The following is a 20,611-nucleotide window of genomic DNA, read 5'->3' as shown; positions in this document are numbered from 1 at the left end:
TGACAGTGTGGCCCCTGCCCTATAGCTCCAGTTCCTAGGGGACTGAAGCAGAGGCCTGACAGTGTGGCTCCTGCCCTGTAGTTCCAGTTCCTAGGAGGCTGAAGCAGAGGCCTGACAGTGCGGCTCCTGCCCTGTAGTTCCAGTTCCTAGGAGACTGAAGCAGAGGCCTGACAGTGAGGCCCCTGCCCTATAGTTCCAGTTCCTAGGGGACTGAAGCAGATGCCTGACAGTGTGGCTCCTGCCCTGTAGCTCCAGTTCCTAGGAGGCTGAAGCAGAGGCCTGACAGTGAGGCCCCTGCCCTATAGTTCCAGTTCCTAGGGGACTGAAGCAGATGGGGCTGGAAGTTACAGCTCTGTCCTGTCCTGTCTCCAAGGGAAGCAAAGTGCAGGAGTAAGCAAACGTTGCATCTGATTGATTGTTTGGTAATTCTTCCCCTGCATACGCGGGCTGTCACAGGCTCCATCGTCCTCTCAATGCAGTGTGCAGATGTGTCCCAAAGTAAACTGCAAAGAATTAAAAGTATAGTATGTTTTACTCAGATGAAATTACAAAAAAAACTTTCACATTAAGTTGGGCCTGGTGGGTGTATTCTTTTAATCCCAATACTTGGAGGCAGAAGCAGGTAGATCTCTTGAGTTTGAGGCCAGCCTTGTTTACATAGATCTGTGTCAGTCAGGGTTGCATAGTGAGACCCTGTCTAAAGATAAACCTCAGCTAAACAAATAGAACAAGAACTCGCACATTAAAATCAGGGTGCAAATTTGGCATGGGCATTGTGGCACTTGCCTGTGATCCTGATGCTTAAGGTCAGGAGTTTAAGGTCATCCTTGTGCATATAGGGAATTTGAGGTTAGCTTAAGCTATAGGAGACTTTAAAAAAACAACAAAAGCAGAAAAAAGGTTGATGTTACAACACACACACACACACACATACACACACACACACACCCCATACACCTTTTGATACATGTTGGAAAACCCCCAATAAAGGGATTACCACCAAGGAAGGCCCATTATATAAAGAAGGTAACAGTGCTCATTAGTGAGGTTTGGGAGTCAAGTAGATGCCTAGCATGTGAGTGTGTGCTTACACTTAAAGGTTGGTGCTGCCCAGAAGGCTGAGGCATCAAGGCAGCTCTGACATGAATGTTTGCATGACTTGCATCCAGTTTTGCGTGCTCCTTTCTGATTAAATATTTTCCCCTCCTAAACGCAGGGCTTCAGATAACAGGGAGCGTGCTTATGAACATAGTGCCTATGGACACCATGAACGGGGGACAGGAGCATTTGATCGGACAAGACATTACGATCAGGATTACTATAGAGACCCTCGAGAGCGGACTTTACAACATGGGCTCTATTACACTTCTCGGAGTCGAAGTCCAAACCGCTTTGATGCTCATGACCCCCGATATGAACCTAGGGCTCGGGAGCAGTTTACACTGCCCAGTGTGGTACACAGGGATATCTACAGGGACGACATTACCCGGGAGGTACGAGGCAGAAGGCCAGAGCGCACTTACCAGCACAGCAGGAGTCGCTCGCCACATTCATCCCAGTCTAGAAACCAGTCCCCGCAGAGGCTGTCTAGCCAAGCGTCCAGACCCACCAGGTCCCCCAGCGGCAGCGGCTCTAGGAGTCGATCCTCCAGTAGTGACTCCATCAGCAGCAGCAGCAGCACCAGCACTGACAGGTAGGTTCTCGGTCGCTCATCGGCTCAGATGAGTGAGTTATTCACATGTTCTCAAGCATTCAGTGGTCGGGGGCGGATGAGTGAGTTACGTGTTCTCAAGCACTCAGTGGTCGGGGTAGTGACGAGAATACTTCACGTTTAAAGAAAGTAATCTTGGATTTTGTGTTTCATGGGTAACGTGCAGATATGGAGTTAACCAGAGTCTAAGTGGTATTTGTCAGAGCCGTTGTTAAAATTAAGTTGCTGGCAAGGAAGAGAAATAGGGATCAAAGTCTGGTGAGACAGAGACATGAGCCTGGATCTCTTCTGGAGTTTTATTTTAACTTAAAGTATGCGGAGTCAACTTCTCCACGGGGCCAAATGTTTCTGAAAGCTATTGGTTAAATGTGTTGGTGGGATACCTTGTTTATGATCAGTAAGTAAATCAGCTTTAAGCATGTCTTAACACCGCAATGTGCTTTACCAACTTTATGAATGTATTCTTTCACCCAGAGTTACGGCATTGTTCTTCAAGGCTGCAAAAACACAGTTTGTTGGGCTCCTTTGGATACGGAGGACTTTTTATGTTGGAAAGAACAATAATAAATTGAAGGTAGTTAACAAAGAGGAGACTTAGAGCCTAGGCTATAAGCTAACTGTTCCAAAACTTGATGTTTTGAAAGTAGAGTTCAGTAGGTGGTGCAGTCCTTAGGTAACACTGGTTTTCCTTGTGACTTCTAGTTGTCGTCGTCCTCCTCCCCCCAGTCCCCTTCTCACTGCTTATGTGAACTTTACTATAGAAATAGGTACAGCGGTACACGCCTGTAATACCTGCCACACCGGAGGCTACAGCAAGAGAATCCCCACCCTGCCTGCACTGTAATACCCTGTTCTAATCTGCCACACCCCAAGTTCCCAGAAAACAAATAATACTCTTATTGATTGTGACTAGTAAAATGATGTTGCAGTAAGCAACAGAATATAACCCCCTTCCTAGTTGACAGCTGCCACTTGCTTCGTGGCCGCTGGCCGGCTTTGTGAGTTTCTTCTCTGTTGTTATTCAGACTGTTAAACAAGGTGCCCTATGTTTAAATTTGGGTGGTATGTATTATAAACCTAGAATACACAGCTTCTTTGACTTGATTAAAAAGTCTAGAATTTTCTTTCAATATTATGGGCTTATATTTAAGAGAAACAAATGGCCATGTCATTGAATAGCTCTCTTAGGTTTCCTGAATTGCCTAATTCAAAATAGTAAAATGGAAACATTTAGCCTCGCCTTTTTTTTTTTTAAGTATTCATTTATTTATCTGAGTGCTCTTTTTGCATATATGCCTGCAATACAGAAGAGGGCGTCAGATCCCATTACAGGTGGTTGTGAGCTACCATGTAGTTGATGGGAATTGAACTCGGGACCTTCGGAAGAGCAGTCAGTGCTCTTAATCACTGAGCCATCTCTCCAGCCCCTAGCTTCATTTTCTTTTCTTTTCTTTCTTTCTTTTTTTTTTTTTAAGATTTATTTTATTTATAGCTGTACAGACGGCCATGAGCCTCAGCTCTCATTAGGTGTGGTTGTGAGCCACCATGCGGTTGCTGGGATCCGAATTCAGGACCTTCGGAAGAGCAGTCAGTGCTCTTACCTGCTGAGCCATCTCACCAGTCCCTAGTTTCATTTTCTTAATCTAGCTGTGATCCAGCTATTTGGAAGTTGCCATGTTAGTGAACTGGTACTTGATTTTAGGAAACCAGAGAGGTCGGATTGGCGTGTTAGCTGGATGAAGAGTGGATGAAGTTCATTTGAATCCTATGAACAGGTTATAAAGTCTTGTTGTGTTTCACTTTCTCCTTTATCATTTCTCTAGAACCTGCCCATTAAAAGAACCCCTCAGGATTCCAGGGTTAGAGTGTGACTGAGAGAGTGTGTGGTGTGCATGTTGATGTTAGTGTCAGGGAAGTCTTTGAGGTCAGGCCCCGCCAGCTTTATCCCGAAGGCCGAGATGCTTAAGTGCACGTGACCTGACATGCTCCCAGAGCTAGTCTTTGCTCACACAGACTGAACGTCTGTGTTCTGACGGTCTGAATGTGAAGAACGGCAGGCTGTACCTGGAAAGGACCCAAGGACTAAGTCTCAGGATGAAGTAACAGCTGCAGGTGACCCTGTCCAGGATGTCCTGATGCCAGAGAGGACAGGAGCTGGAGGATCAGAAGGTCACGTCTGAGCACCTGAGCGGGCTGATTTGCCTTGCTCACACAGTGTTTTGTGTGTTTGAAATGGAGAACTTCTGTGCTCTTTGTACTTTGCATGGCTCTGATTTGTACTGGCAAGGCACACATAAACAAGGAGGCACCAGAGGACAGCAACCCATGGGCTTGGGGATGTTGACATTACAAGTGTGTGACACCATGCTCTGGCTTATGTGGTTCTTCAGGTTGAGCCTGGGCTCTCTGCATGCAAGGCAAGCTGGCTGCCAGCTGAATCTGGTCTTTAGCCTGTTTGTTTAACCCCTTTGAAGAGATTCTAATACATTGCTTGGCTTTTTGGTTTCCTTTCATATGTATTAATAAGGAAATGCATGTATGTGTATTTACAAATATATACATGCATTCATTATATGTATGTGTGTGTGTGTACACACACAATTTCTTTTCCTTAAGTAGAGGAGACATAGGATTGATTGTGGTCACAACTCCCTTCCCAGCAGCAGTATTTTCTGGACCTGTTATATTTTAGCTTTATGTGTTTTGCTTCTAGTTCATTGCCTGAGCTTAACATATTAGCTTATTGCTGGGCAGTGGTGGCCACGTCTTTTAATCCCAGCAGTTGGAAGGCAGAGGCAGGTGGATTTCTGAGTTTGAGGCCAGCCTGGTCTACAGAATGAGTTCCAGGACAGCCAGGGCTACACAGAGAAACCCTGTCTCAAAAAACCAAAACCAACCAACCAACCAAACCAGCAAACCCCCAAAATTAGCTTATTGATTTCTTTCTGTTATTAGCAGTGTGACAGCTGCGTTGTGATAAGTGCTTGGTATCTTATGTGCAGAATGATGGGAGAACCTTGAGACCTAAGAGAGGGTGTTGGTCAGGCTGTGAAGAATATGTAGAAGGTAAAGAGAAGGCATTTTAATTTAGGACTTTTGTGGGCAGAGCAATGATCTGAATGTTTTGAGACCAGTGGATAATTTGTGTGTGTGACAGGTCTTCCTACAGAGCACTGACTGACCTGAAACCTCACTATGTGTAGGCCTCGAATTCATTCACCAGCCTGTGTCCCCTGAGTGCTGGCTAAGACCAGCAGATATTTTAAACATGGTTAAACATGGTAATAGTTTAGGATTTAATTCTTTAAAATTTGATTTTTTTAAGGTTTGGGTTTTTTTTTTAAGATTTTATTTATTTATTTATTTATTTTTGTTTTTTTCGAGACAGGGTTTCTCTATATAGCCCTGGCTGTCCTGGAGCTCACTTTGTAGACCAGGCTGGCCTCCAACTCAGAAATCCGCCTGCCTCTGCCTCCCAAGTGCTGGGATTAAAGGCGTGCGCCACCACCACCCAGCAGATTTTATTTATTGTATGTATGTGAGTACACTGCCACTGTCCTCAGACACACCAGAAGAGGGCATCAGATCCCATTGCTGTGGTTGTGAACCACCATGTCGTGTGTTAGCATTTTGTCAGCTTGTTTCCACAGAAGACAGTGTTGTGTGTGCCCGAACTAGAGTTATGGAGAGTGTAAGTCACTGCGTGGGGGTTCAGAACTGAAGTCAGGCTCTCTGCAACTGCAGCAAGTGCTGTTAGTCATGAGCCATCTCTCCAGCCCCTAGGGTTTTGCTCTTTATGCAGAGATAAGCATAAGGATTTAGAAGAGAAATAGCTGGGGAGATGTGTACTTTGGGAAAGCAATGGCCTGGGCTTGCTCACGTGATAGAGTGCTTGCCTAGTGTGCATAAAGTTTTGTTCTGCAACACACAGCAACAACAAACAAACAAAAGACCCCCAAGCCCACAAACTTTACCACCCTGCTCTGCAGAAAAACCAACCAGTCAGCCAACCAAACCAGCCCCATCAAAACCATGGGAAGGCAGGTGCCTGCAAGCTCAAAGCAGGATTACAGTGTTTAGTTAGGTCCTTGGGGAAGGAAACCTGGCTGTGCCAGACAGTGCCTTCCTGGGGATGGGTGGGCAACAGTGTGCTGAGAGCCAGGGTGAAGACTCATGTAAGAGACTGAGCCAGCGATGGCACTGCCAGGGCTCCCCACGTCTTAGAATCAGCTGGAAAACGTAGAAGGGGTCCTAAGTTAACAGGAAGGAGGAAGCAGACCAGTGGAGGTAGATGGGTGGGACCTTTGGTCATGTGGTCACAAATGACATTAGGTCCTATAGTACTAAGAAGGGTCTCTTTTTTTTTTTTTTTTTTTTTTTTTTTTTTTTTTTTTTTTCTTTTTCCTGAGACAGGTTTCTCTGTGTAGCCCTGGCTGTCCTGGAACTCACTCTGTAGACCAGGCTGGCCTCGAACTCAGAAATCCGCATGCCTCTGCCTCCCAAGTGCTGGGATTAAAGGTGTGCGCCACCACCCGGTTTATTTATTTATTATATGTAAGTACACTGTAGCTGCCTTCAGACACTCCAGAAGAGGGAGTCAGATCTCATTATGGATGGTTGTGAGCCACCATGTGGTTGCTGGGAATTGAACTCAGGACAAGAAGGGTCTCTTAGTTCACCATTTCTTTGGTTGAAACACTAGCAGTCATCTATCTCATGGAAATTAATCCAGTTTTTCCTTTATTAGCCTGTGTTCTTGTAGCAGATGTTTCTTTTCCTCTCTAATTAAAGAACATGAAAAGAGTAATATTTTGAAATGTTAACAAATTTATACAGCTTAATTTCTTTTTGAGAAGAAATAGCACTTTTAAATCAGGTGTGGTGTATACATTTATCATTTAAACGGGAGGGTCAGACATACAAGGGCATCCTCAGCTACACAGTGAATTTTGAGGTCAGTTTGGGATGCATGACCTGTTGGTAAAACAAACTGAAGACATGGGTCCATTTAATCCAAGCGCCGGGGAGGTAGAAGCAGGCAGATCTGTGTGAGTTCAAGGCCAGCTTGATTTGCAGAGTGAGTTCCACGCCAGCAAGGTACAGAGTGAGACCCTGTTTCAAACACACCTTCCAAAAAATGCAAAAACCAAAACCACGGACAGAAGCTCTAAAACAACCTCCCTCCCCTCTCCCCTTTAGATAATTTTAAAATGTAATAGGCACAAAAGCTATTTAAAGTTGTTTGAAATTACCATTGTTTTGTGTATTGTGCAGTATAAGTTGTCCATACAATGAAGAGTTTCTCTCCTGTCAGTTTGGCTGACTGGGAGACCAATCTTTGACCCACCGTGATTTCGGGTGGCAAGACTTTGTTGGCAAGACTTGTAGCAGCCCACCAGGAGTGAGCCCGCCCAGGATTAGTGGTTGTGCAGCCTTCCTGAAAGAGCTTTGCTCACAGCTTTTCATAGCAGTTAGCTGGTGAGAAAGAAGCAGGCAAGGCCCCTTGTATAAAGCCCGAGCTGCCCTGTGCTGCTGGAGATGCCTTTGTTGTAGCTGCCACCCAACATGCTGCTTTTCCTATCTTTTTTTTTTTTTTTTTTTTTTTTGGTTTTTCGAGACAGGGTTCTTCTGTGTAGCTCTGGCTTCCGGGAACTTACTCTGTAGACCAGGCTGGCCTCCAACTCAGAAATCTGCCTGCCTCTGCCTCCTAAGTGCTGGGATTAAAGGTGTGTACCACCACCGCCCACTGCTTTTCCTTTAGCAGAACACTTACGGTTTTAAATTTGGTGTGTGTGTGTGTGCGTGCACTCTCAAGAGTGTGTGTGGAGGCTGTGCAAGTCTGATGTGCTTGTTGAGGTCAGAGAACACCATTGAGTTGGTTCTCTTCCCTCTTTATGTGGGTGCCAAGATTGAACTCCAGTGGCCAGGCTTGTGCAGCAGTGCCTTTACCCACTGAGCCACTCTGAAGCCTCAGCAGAACACTGACATTCATTCATTCATTCATTCATTCATTCATTCATAGTTTTTAAGGTTTTTCTGTGTAGCTCTGGCTGTGCTGGAACTCTTGGAAGACCAGGGTGGCCTCAAACGCTGAGATCTACCTTCCTCTGACTTTCCACATGCTGGAATTAAAGGGCTGCAGCACCACTGCCTGGCCAGAACACATTGTCTGTCTGTCTGTCTGTCTGTCTGTCTATCTGTCTGTTTATGTGCCTGTGACTTGGCATGAGTCTTACTGGCCAGAGCTACTTCATGGGGGTGAATGAAGCAGGAGGAGTGGGCGGCATCACTTTGAGACCAGCCTTGCTTCATGACTTCCAGCAGATTAATTTAAAATGCATTAAGTTTCTTGAATGTTTGAAACCAGAACATTTAGTAGTGACTTGATAGTTGAAATTCTCAAAATGAACTGGGTGCTACAATCACCGCCTGACGGGGTTGGGTGCTTCTTCACAGATGCACACCCGAGTCTTTACTAGACAGCCTGGCTGCTTCATTTGCTTCGTGTGGTCCTAGAGGCACAGACCAGCAAATCAAGCCTCTGGGGCACCTGAGCCACCAGGATCTTAAGTCTAGGCTGGATCCTTAGTAAAGTGTTTGTCAGACATGTATAAAGCACTGGGTCTGGCACTGGTGCCGCTTTCCTTGATACATTGCTTGACAGAAGGGCAATCTACTTTTTTTTTTTTGTCTTTTCAAGAAACTTTTTCTTGAAAAGAACATGAAAAAAAGAGTCTTGGTTGTTTTTAAATGGATACAGAGTTTCACTGTATAGGCCAGGCTGGTCTCAAACACAGAAAGATCTATCTGTCCCTTTTGAGTGCTGGGATTCAAGGTGTGTGCCACACCTGTCTAAAAATGTAAATTTTAAAAGATTAACTTTATGAGCTTGTATGTGTGAGCACATGTGTATGTGTAGCCCCAGGACACCAGAGAGAACCCTAGGTTACATGGAGCTGGAGTTACAGGTGGCTGTGAACTTTGAAAAACCACTTGTTTGTGTGTCTGTGGGAGTGGTGTTTGTATAGCACAGTTTGTGTGGAGTTGGGAGGACATGGCCAGGGTGTGGATTGTGTCTTTCCTCCCATTGAGCTTGTTGGGTTCAGAGCCAACTTTCTTTTAACCACTTTTTTGCTGTCCTGGAAAATTTTTTAAAGTTCCCCCCCCCCAAAGATATTTATAGTTATATTTATTTTAAATAAAAATGTTGATAGCAAATTATATTATATTAAATTATATTAAATAGCAAATTATATTAAAAGTTGTCTGTGAATGGGCATGATCTTGAATGATGTAATACCAGGACTTGTTGGGCTAATCAGATAGGTATTCAAGGTCATCTGTTTACATGCCACACTTGGGTCAGCTTAAGGATACACAAAACCCTGTCTGAAATGAAAAATAAAGTTGTCTATGATACCACTGAGCTCCCCTAATGCTGGACAGTTTGAAATTTTATCTTATCTGAATTTTGGGTAAAAAGCTTAAAAAAATATTTAAAATATTGGTTAAATTTTAGATTCCCCCACCCCATCCATCCCCACTGTTGGGGACCCAGCTTTACTACTGAGATACACTTATGGCCCCTGAATGTTTTGACACTAGGCATAAAAAAGTGATGAAAAAGATACTTTTAATTTAAAACATGTCAGCATGATGTAATCCTAGTACTTTGGAAGCTAAGGCAACTTAAGTACAAGGCCATCCTGGCCTATATAGTGAGATACTGTCTTAAAAAAAAACTGGCCAGGCAGTGGTGGCACACGCCTTTAATCCCAGCACTTGGGATTGCAGAAGCAGGCGGATTTCTGAGTTTGAGGCCAGCCTGGTCTACAGAGTGAGTTCCAGGACAGCCAGGGCTACACAGAGAAACCCTGTCTCGAAAAATAACAACTGAAGCCAGTCGTGGTGACACATGATTTTAATCCCAGCATTTGGGACACAGAGGCAGTGGATCTGAGTTTAAGACCAGCCTGGTCTACAGAGCAAGTTCCAGGATATCACAGAGAAAGCCCGTCTCAAAAAACAAAACAAAACAGAAATGACAGAAATGACCCTGATGTATCATCTTTTATTTTCCTGTGAGGACGAAGTCTCCACACAGTTTTGTGACTGTCTGCATGTTCTGTACAGATCACAAGTAGCTTTGTAGAAGAAGTTGTTTTTTGTTTTAAATTTATTTATGTATTTCATTTATATGAGTACATGGTAGCTGTCTACAGACACCCAGTAGAGGGCGTCAGATCCCATTACAGATGATTATGAGCCACCATGTGGTTGCTGGGATTTGAAGTCAGGACCTTTGGAAGAGCAGTCTGAACGTCTCTCCAGCCCCAGTAGAAGAAGTTTTAACTCTACAGACTCTTGAAGTTCACTGATTTAAGTTGTGAAAGAAGACTTTCTCTCCAGCTCAAATAGAAACACTTCCAAATTTGCTGTCACTTGTAGGATTTGAAAGAATGTATGAGGGAACCCTGGGGTTGGTGACTGTCATCAGACCATCATCCTTGCTTTGCTGCTGTAAGTGTGCTTTTCTAGGGTTAATTAGGAGAATGAATGTGCTTTGTGTGTGTCCAGTACACGCCTGCCGCAGTGGATGTGTCCGCCCTTCCTTCCTTCCATCTTTTGAGGCAGGGTCTCTTGTTACCCACCTCTCCTGCCAGGCTAGTTGGCCTTAAGTGACAACGCTCTTATGGATTACAGATACATCATCCATAGGGATGTCTGCTTCTAGGGATGGAAACTAGACTCCTCAATTCCAACGTCTCTCCAAGCCTTGTTTGTGTTTTTGGAGAGGCTCTTGCAGTGCCCCTATTCCTGTGTGTGAGAATATAGGTGTGTGCCATCATGGCGGGCTTGGTAAGATCTTTTTAAAGTTAGGGTAATGCTTTTGTTATGACATTTTCATAGATAGCCATTATAGTGTATATGAGTGTAAAAAGATTTATTTATTTTATTTATATGAGTACACCAGAAGAGAGTGGTCAGATCCCATTACAGATGTTTGTGAGCCACCATGTGGTTGCTGGGATTTGAACTCAGGTCCTTTGGAAGAGCAGGCAGTGCTCTTAACTACTGAGCCATCTCTTCAGCCCCAAGTAAGAGTTTCTTGCTGAGTGTGGTGGTATACACTTTTAGTCCCAGCACACTGGAGGCAGAGGCAGGCTCACCTATTCTACATAGTGAGACCCTGTATCCTAAATAATAAATAAATCAGATTAAAACAAATTGCTTAAATTGAAATGTTATTTTTTTCCATTTGAGTGTTATGGAGAAAGTTGCTATAGTCTTGTCAGTTGCAAAAAGAAGTACACTCGTGAACTTGTGATAGTCAGCAATTAGGTTTATATTGCTGTTTTTGGACTAACAAATGAAATATGTATATTTTAGGGCACTGAGGAAGATTTCAAGTAAAGGTTTAGAGAATTCTTTTTACTTAAAGCAGCCAATGTCAAAGTTAAAGATAGAGGGTTGTTTTGTTTTGAGGAGGGGCTATGGGGTATGACACCCAGGCCTCTGGCCTGCTCTCCACTAAGCTCCACCCCTCTAGCCAGTATGCACTCTTAAGAGGGATAGCTCTTCTTTTTTTTTTTTTTTTTCCCGAGACAGGGTTTCTCTGTATAGCCCTGGCTGTCCTGGAGCTCACTCTGTAGACCAGGCTGGCCTTGAACTCAGAAATCCGCCTGCCTCTGCCTCCCAAGTGCTGGGATTAAAGGTGTGTGCCACCACTGCCCGGCGAGGGATAGCTCTTAATTTGTCTCTGGCCCATGCTTTCACCTAAAAAGCAGATATTTGCATTCTTACATAAGCTCAGGAAGCGCTGCTTTCCTTACATGTATTATTTAGTCTCTCCAAGGCTTCAGAAAATAGTCTCAAAGAAAGAAAAGGTGGTGAGCAAAAACTATAATCTTGACTGTGGGCCTTTCTAGCTATTAGGTGAAGTTTCTAGCTTGTCATTTCCTACTGTTCATGATAGAGTTCAGCAAAGGTCAGTTAATGGTATTATCCACCAGTTATTCTGCTTCCTTGAAGTATGGTATCAGATTTTCCTGGAAGTTATCTTCAGAACTGGTAGTCAGTGGCCGGACCTGGGGGACAGCAAGGCCTCACCTCCCACCCCCACCCCCAGAGTGTTTGTGCATACTTTGCTTCCTGCAGTGTAGGGCTGTTGAAAGGTGCATTGTGAGGTAGTGTTGTGTGGAGGGATGAACCCCTTCCCTTCTTTGGCAACCTGCAGGGCTCATTGCATAGTCTTACTTTGCAGATGTTCTGTTTTGGCCACACAACCTTGTGTCTTAAGGTTGTGGGCATGGCTGGGCTGAGAGAGGTATGGGCTAAGTGTGTAAGGAAAGGTGGGAGCCCAGTTCCGACTGTGGGGATCCAGGAGCAGGTGCATTTATTTCCTAGCTGCTTGCCCAGAAACGATGTCAAGTCTGGAATTTTAGTAATACTTAAAAGAAGTCTGTCTGTCTTTTTGTCTCTCTCTCTGTGTGTGTGTGTGTGTGTGTGTGTGTGTGTGTGTGTCTGTCTGTCTGTCTGTCTGTCTGTCTTCTGGTGGGTTTAGGGCCAGAAGAATAGGTCTTCAGTTGGGGCTTAGATGCTGAGCTGGCTCTCCTTAGCCCTGCCACTGGAGAGAAGAACCTGGAGTCCGTGGCTGAGTTTTGAGAAGCTAGGAACTGTTGTGTTTGCATCTTGAACCAGCCTGAACTGGAATTAGCCGGTTTGAGTTGGCTGTTTGCCATCTCCTGAAAGCTTCCTTGTTTTGCCAGCCTTTGCCTTGTTTGTGGCCTTGCTGGGCTCAGTGGGCAGAAACTGCTGCTGGGACTGGCCAGCCTGGTGGTGTGGGTGTGGCGTGGGGGGCGGGGCCGCTGGCCTGCCACCGTCCTACAGTCCTCTTGTTCCCCACCTCTGCTGTCATATGCTGTCCTTGTGTCTCTGCCTTGCTGGATCAAAGCCTTCTCTGCAGAGCTGGTGACAGAGCGACTTGGAACTGCTTTTAGCCTTGTCAGGCTTTCCATTCTTTTTTCCCTTGGACTGTGCCAGGGTTGATTTTGGTTAGATTGAAAGTAATTAAAACAAGTTAGGGTAAATCTGTGCGTTGATAGAGTGTGGATCTTAATTTTGTAATGTTTGTTTGTTTGTTTTCGAAGTGGGGTCTTACTATGTAGCCCCGGTTGTTTTGGAATTTACTCTGTAGACCAGGCTGGCCTTCCAACTCAGCTCCACCTTCCTCTGCCTCTAGGTGCTGGGATTAAAGGTGCTGCCATGTCCCCTTTGTTTTATTTTGACACAAGTTTCTCAAGTAGCCCAGGCTGACTTCCACTCTCTGGAGGATGGTCTAGAAATTCTTATTCTCAACCCTATTCCTGAGTGTTAGGCTATAGGTGTGAGAAACCTGGTTCTCAACTTTTTATTTAGTAATTCCTTGCCACTTTTTTCTTTCTTTTTGAAAATTATTTATTTATTTATTTTTATTTTTTTTAATCTTTTTTATTTTTTTGGTTTTTTCGAGACAAGGTTTCTCTGTGTAGCCCAGACTGTCCTGGCACTCACTCTGTAGACCAGGCTGGCCTCAAATTCAGAGATCCACCTGCCTCTGCCTCCCAAGTGCTGGGATTAAAGATGTGCGCCACCACTGCCCGACAAAATAATTTATTTTTATTTTCTGTGCATTAATGTTTTGCTTGCATGTATGTCCGTGTATGAGGGTGTCAGATCTTGGAGTCACAGACACTTGAGAGCTGCTGTGCTGGGGATTGAACCTGGGTCCTCTTGAAAAGCAGTCTGTGCTCTTTCCCTCTGAGCCCTCTCACTTGCCCTAGCTTTTCTCTTTTTAATAATGGGGTTGGGAGCTAAGATTTAATACCTGCCGAGCAGGGTTCTACTACCAATCAGTGTAGGTGCCCCCCGCCCCCGACAGAATCTTGCTGTATATCTTAAACCTGCCTGAATTTGTGGGTGCATGCGTGTGCGTCCGTGTATTTATGTCTGCTTGGAGGCTCCTAGAACAGGAGTTAGGGGCTTACATCAGTCCTGGAGTCTGAACTGTGGTCCTCAAGGTAGGTAGGGCTGCTAACCACTCAGCACCTCTCCAGGTTCTTGCCTCACTCTGGGCTACCACACCTGGCTAAACTTATTAATTAAACAAAAGAGGGCTAATGTGAAGGTTTTTAAAGTGATGACTAACCTCTTCAGCAGAGGTTCTTGCTGCAGTGTCTGTGACTGCAGTGGACTTCCTACATCAAACCCCAGGCATCCTGTGGGTCTTCCTGATTCTCAGCAGGGACAGCTGCTTTTGAATGTGCTTTGTCACAGTGCCACAGCCATTGTGCACTATAGCTTTGTGTCTTTGGTAAAAATTCTAAAGAAATGCTTGCATTTAAAGGGAGCAGCTTTAGGCTGGGTTTCTCAGTAGCAAGCCAGTGTCCCCAAGACATTGTAGAGCTGAGCTGCCTGCTGCTGCAGCTGTGCCTTTCAGACCTGTTTAGAAGTAGGCACTAGCAGGCTTCTCTCTCGTTCTGGATAGGATGGAGAGCTAGCTCTAAAGTTAAACTTGGAAAGAACAAAACCTCAAAGTATATTAACTTAGGCATTGATACAGGCTGCCTCAGGTGTACCCAGTTGAGATTTTATTTGAAGTTAAATATCCTACATTTTGCTGGGTATAGTGGCTGATAACTGGAATTGTTGTACTCAAGGGCCTAAGGATCTCATTCAAGCTGCAGAAGGAGAGCCTGAGTTTTTTTTTTTTTTTAAATGTGAGTCATGGTAAAAAGCACCAAAGAGGCAGAGGCAGGTGGATTTCTATGAGTTTGAGGCCAGCCAGGAATTCATACATAGTACTTAGTGGGTTTAAATGAGGACAGTCTCACATAGGCTCATGTGCTTGAATGCTTAGTCCCGAGTTGGTGGGACTGTTTGGGAAGGATTAGGAGGCATGGCTTGGGCTTTGAGGTTTCAAGAACCCAGATGAGGATGTAAGCTCTCAGCTACTGCTGCAGTGCCATGCATGCTTGTCTGCTGCCATGCTTCCCACCATGTTCTTGGACTCACCCTCTGAAGCCATAAATAAGCAAACCCCCAAAACAAAAACCCTCCTTGGTTCAGGCCTTTTTTTTTTTTTAAGATTTATTTATTATTATATCTAAGTGCACTGTAGCTGTTTTCAGACACACCAGAAGAGGGAGTCTGATTTCATTAGGGATGGTTGTGAGCCACCATTTGGTTGCTGGGGTCTGAACTAGGACCTTGGGAAGAGCAGTGGGTGCTCTTAACCACTGAGCCATCTCTGCAGCCCCCGCTCAGGCTTTTCTAAGCAAATTTTAGTTGATTTTATATACTACACAGTCAAGAGAAGGAGCAAACCCACTGTTGACATCAGTGGCATTAAGATTTTCTTTTTTTTTTTTTCTTTTCTTTTTTCCTTTTTTCTTTTTTCTTTTTCTCTTTTTTTTCTTTTTGAGACAGGGTTTCTCTGTGTAGCCCTGGCTGTCCTGGAACTCACTCTGTAGACCAGGCTGGTCTTGAACTCAGAAATCCACCTGCCTCTGCCTCCCAAGTGCTAGGATTAAAGGCTTGCGTCACCACTGAGATTTTCTTATCTGTCTCCTGACTGTCAAATCCAAAGGAAACTCCCATTCTCCAAACTCCAAAAGCAGCCCAAATGTCCAGAAATGAAGGTCCAGGCTGACCTGGACTACAAGATTTCTGGTGGTTAGATAAAAGTGAGCATTCGCTCGGGAGACTGTGGAGCTGCTGCTCACCTACCACAAGGAGTCATTCTTCTTACCTCTGGCAGAAGGGACGGGCTCTCCAATTAACATGGACCTGTATGGCCTATTAGCATAGCAAGGTTCATGTTGGCTGCCAGGCTCCCCCAGTCCCTACTTACAAGTACTTCTATACATTTCAAAGATCCCGCCTTGGCAGCCCCCTGCCTCTGAGCCCTCCCAGCTCTCCATCCAGCTATTCTTAGCAGCTACTGCTGCTCTCACTTCACTCTCTCCAGTCTCCATCCCCTGCTAGTCTCCCCTTTCTCACAGATGGCATGTTCAGTCTACTTTTTCTCACTCCGTCCGCTCTGCACTCGTAGATGCCCCTGGCTGTTCTCTCCTTCACATCTACCGTATAAAACTGTAGCCGTAACTGAGAGCAGTCCTGGGGGAGTTTCTTTACTGTGCACCGTCCGATGCCCTGGCGGCCTGCATCCTTTGGATGTTCTGAATGCTGCTGCTGGGAGGATGCTCTTGTTCTTCAGGCAGACTCGCTTTGACTGTGGAGAGAGTACTTGTGCTTGATGCTTGCATAACTTTATTTTGGTGTAGCTCAGGCTGCCCTCAAACCTTCTTGCCTCTGCTTTCTGAGGGCTTGGAGTCTAGGTGTGTTTCACCAGAGTGGGCTGTATTGGGGTCTTTTGCTTTGAGGGTTGCCAGAGAAGGAGCTTTTCTGAAGAACGCATGGCCTCGTGCAGGCCGGGCAGGGGCATACTCTGTGCCTCTAACCTGCTTTCTGAATCTCAAGAGGATTTGCAACTGCTTTTGCTTGTCTTCTTTGGTTTTTTTGTTTGTTTGTTTGTTTGTTGTTTGTTTTTTGTTTTTTGGGTTTTTTGTTTGTTTGTTTTGTTTTTCGGTTTTTCAAGACGGTTTCTCTGTGCAGTCCTGGCTGTCCTGGAACTCACTCTGTAGACCAGGCTGGCCTCGAACTCAGAAATCCTCCTGCCTCTGCCTCCCAAGTGCTGGGATTAAAGGCATGTGCCACCATTGCCCGTCTGCTTGTCTACTTTGGAATTTAAACTGAAAATACTCCAGGATCAAGGTTGTTTGTTTTCCAAGAGTGAGACAGCGCTCTTAACCGCTGAGCCGTCCCTCCAGCCCCACTTGTTTTCTGAGACAGGGTTTCTCTGTGTGGCCCTGGCTGTCCTGGAACTCACTCTGTAGACCAGGCTGGCCTTGAACTCTGAAATCTGCCTGCCTCTGCCTCCTCCTGAGTGCTGGTGTTAACACCGTGCACCACCACCGCCCTATTTGTACCTTTCATTCAGCCCCTTTCACTTAGCATGCTCTCAAGACCCACTCACCTTGTTCTGTAAGGCTGAACAACGCTTTATCACTGTTGTTCTGTTGGGACAGTCTGGTCTCAAGCTTGTAATCTTTTTGCCTCAACCTCCTCGGTGTTGGAATGTTACAGCTGTGCCCAGTTATGAAGATACCTGTGTTGTGTGCCTGATTCCTCCAGCCCCTCCCCATGCCTGATTCCTCCAGCCCCTCCCCATGCCTAATTCCTCCGGCCCCTCCCCCTATGCCTGATTCCTCCAGCCCCCCTGCTTCCTTTCTTTGATTTTATTTCAGCCAGACCTGATGGGGAGGCTAAAACAGAAGGTCCAGTGTTCTACCTATGTATGTAGGAAATTCATGGCCAGCCTGGGCAGTCTAATAGGATTGTGGCTCAAAATGGTGCCTGTGGGAGGGTGGGCAATGGCTTGGTGCTATCATGTCCCCTCGAGTGCAGCAGTGCTGAGCACAGTGCAGATGCTTGAGGACTCAGAAGGGGCATTGCCCTTCATTTTATATTGTCTCGTGTTGCTAGCTGCTAAGCCCTGGGTAGTGACTGTTCTTAGTGCTGAGCGGCACTGTGCTCAGTGACTGTGACTGTTAGTGCTGAGCAGTACTGTGCTCAGTGACTGTTAGTGCTGAGCCGCACTGTGCTCGGTGACTGTTCTTAGTGCTGAGCAGTACTGTGCTGGGTGACTGTTAGTGCTGAGCGGCACTGTGCTCAGTGACTGTTAGTGCTGAGCCGCACTGTGCTCAGTGACTGTGACTGTTAGTGCTGAGCAGTACTGTGCTGCGTGACTTGTTAGTGCTGAGCGGCACTGTGTTCAGTGACTGTTAGTGCTGAGCCGCACTGTGCTCGGTGACTGTTCTTAGTGCTGAGCAGTACTGTGCTGGGTGACTGTTAGTGCTGAGCGGCACTGTGCTCAGTGACTGTTAGTGCTGAGCCGCACTGTGCTCAGTGACTGTTCTTAGTGCTGAGCTGCACTGTGCTCGGTGACTGTTCTTAGTGCCGAGCAGCACTGTGCTTGGTGACTGTTCTTAATGCTGAGCAGCACTGTGCTCGGTGACTGTTCTTAGTGCTGAGCAGCACTGTGCTTGGTGACTGTTCTTAGTGCTGAGCTGCACTGTGCTCGGTGACTGTTAGTGCTGAGCCGCAGTGTGCTTGGTGACTGTTAGTGCTGAGCAGCACTGTGCTCAGTGACTGTTAGTGCTGAGCTGCACTGTGGTCGGTGACTGTTCTTAATGCTGAGCCGCAGTGTGCTCAGCTTTAGGTCTTAGTCTCTGCTTATTACCCAGCTCTCTGTGATGAACTATTTCTATATTTTACATAACTTCCAAAGATAATCATAAGCTTTAAAAAAACAGCTGCAGCTGTCGCTGTGTTGTTCTGAAGAATGAAGTCATGGTTACCCTTTTGTGAGAGCTAAATGCACACTTTTAAACAGCACTTTCTGCTAAAATCAGACACTCAGAATCTTTGGGCTGGGGATGCAGTTCAGGGTCCAGTATCCGCCCAGTGTGTGGGAGGCCCTGGGGTCTGTCCCAGCACCTACTAAAGCATAAACCCTTCACTCTAGGGTAGATTGTTAGCCTGTGAGCAGGAGTTATTTCATGTTGCCATTTGGTTTGGTCTGATAATACAGCTTTGCCTGTCTGTGAGTTTCCTCTAACTTCCTCCCCATTGTGTTTTGGATGGCCATTATATCTGGTTTTTCTCAGTAAGGTCTTGAATGAAGAGTGGGGCTCTGGGATGTCATCTCCATCCCTCCGGCCACCTTGCTGCTCTGCTCTAACTTTGCTGAGTCACAGCTGACTCAAGGCAATGGCTGTGCTAAAGAAACTTGGAAGAGGTGTGTGAGACCCCTAGAGATTGACTAAAAAGCAGCAGGAGCTGCTTACCTTTGTAAGAAACAAAGGGAACTCTTATTATTACAGTGCAGGATGCCTCCTGCCGAGGGAGGGTGAACAAGAGTGCTCTCCATTTCAGACATTTGAAGTGCAGGTTCTGTGGCAGGAAGTTCTCCACAACAGCTGACCTGTGTTGTCACCAGGACCTTCCCACCTTTCCAGACTGAAATACTTAAACCAATATTTAGATTTGTTCATTTTATTTTATGTATATGGGTATTTTGCCTCCTTGTGCTTGCTCACCGTATGTGCCTGATACTCAGGGAAGTCAGAAGAGAGCCCTTATGTGGATACCAGGAATTGAACCCAGGTCCTCTTCAAGAACAAGTGTTCTTAACTGCTGAGCTGCCTCTCCAGCCCTCTAAACTGAAATTTAAAGGTAGTACCCACTAAAGACAGTTTCTGGGCTGGGAGGTGACTCGGTCAGTAAGCTTGCCACGTAAGCATGTGGATCTCAGTTGGGATTCCCAGCACCCATGGAAAAGGCTGGCTAAGGTGTATGTGCAGGCAGGATCCCTACGGCTTGCTGGCCATCCACTCTGGCAGCAGCAGCCAGCTCCTAGCTGATTCTGAGAGACTTCTGCCTCAAAAAATAAGGTGCAGAGCAATTGAGAAAGCCACACCATGCTACTCCCGACTCCTGGGTCTATGTGAATGTGTGCACACACATACATGTGGGTCCATGTGAATGTGTGCACACACTGGTTCCCTGCCTATGACTGACTACTCCCCGTGTCTAGTTTGGAACCATAAGTGTGCTCTTGTGTCAGACTCTTTCGCTCAGCAGAGTCTCCTGTGTTCTTCATATCATAGATTGTGTCATGCTGAGTTTATTCCCTCCTCAAGACTGGACAATAGCAGTAGTATTGTGTGTGCCCACAGCACACTCCATTTTGTGTATCCATTCAGCTGTCTCACACTTAGTTTTAAGCGCCTACCATTTGACTGCAGATCATGCTGTGTGTGGGTATACAGATGCCCATGAGTCTCTTTGCCAGGTTTTCTGGTGTATGGGCACAGTGGAAATGTTGGGTTATACATTGTTGAGTTTGGGGGACCCTCTATACACTTCTCCCAGTGGCTGTGCTGTTCAACACCCGCACAAAAGGCTCCAGATTCTTTATATTGGAGACATAGAACACTGTAGCCCAAGCTAGCCTAAACTCTCCACCGTCCTGTCTCAGCCTTCTCAGTGTTAGGTATACACTTGTATAGCTCATGGTTGAGGCTGGAGAATTGCTGCAAGTTTAAGGCTAGTATAGTCTAGTGGAAGGGAAGTAATCCGTCGTGTGGGTTTTGCTGTCCTTTGTTTGGTTCTGGAGACAGGGTTTAGTTCCATAGTTTACACTTCCAGATCCTCTTGTCCTCCACATCCCTCCGCAGTCTCCTGAGCCAGCAGTACTCAGCCTCCATCACTGCATCCGCCCATCCTCCCGATGCCTTGGTTTCCATCTGGGCATGGCCAGTGCTCTTGAGGGGCTTTTTGAGTTTTCATTAGTTCAAGTCCTCGGATTTTGGGACTGCTCCCCTGATTGTTTGAGTTTGTCATTTTAAAAGGCAAATTGAAAATATCTCATTCAGGAGCTGTATTACTCAGGGTTCTCTACAGTTAGAGGGTTCACAGAGTGAATGTATATAGAGAAAGGGAATTTATTAGAATGATTTATAGGCTGTGGTCCAGCTAGTTCAATAATGGCTACTTGAGAACAAAAAGTCCCAAGAATCCAGTAGTTTGTCAGTCCACAAGGCTGGATGCCTTCGCTGGTCTTCTAATGACTCTAGAATCCTGAAGAAATAGGTAGGCTGTAGTGCCAGTGAAAGAGCGAACTTGCTACCAAGGCAAGAGCAAGAGGGCAAAGAGCAAAAGCTCCCTCCTTCTGTGTCCTTGTACAGACTTCAGCGGAAGGGGCAGCCAGGTTCCAGCGCGGCTTCTGTGTCCTTG

At 45.8% G+C, this 20,611-nt stretch overlaps 1 protein-coding gene across 2 annotated transcripts in view; it reads left to right on the top strand.

Moving 5' to 3' along the window:
* Spen (spen family transcriptional repressor) overlaps positions 1–20,611 on the top strand; it is a 77,849-nt gene that overhangs the window by 21,871 nt on the left and 35,367 nt on the right. For both annotated transcript variants that reach the window (XM_031379335.1, XM_031379334.1), the window contains exon 3: positions 1,217–1,693. In XM_031379335.1, coding sequence (XP_031235195.1) covers positions 1,217–1,693 — 477 coding nt within the window. The remainder of the gene's footprint in view (positions 1–1,216; positions 1,694–20,611) is intronic.

Source organism: Mastomys coucha, unplaced genomic scaffold (assembly GCF_008632895.1).
Source record: "Mastomys coucha isolate ucsf_1 unplaced genomic scaffold, UCSF_Mcou_1 pScaffold18, whole genome shotgun sequence".
In the NCBI taxonomy this organism is placed as follows: domain Eukaryota; kingdom Metazoa; phylum Chordata; class Mammalia; order Rodentia; family Muridae; genus Mastomys; species Mastomys coucha.
Note: the sequence above shows the minus strand (reverse complement) of the source record. Positions and strands in the feature narration are given on the sequence as shown.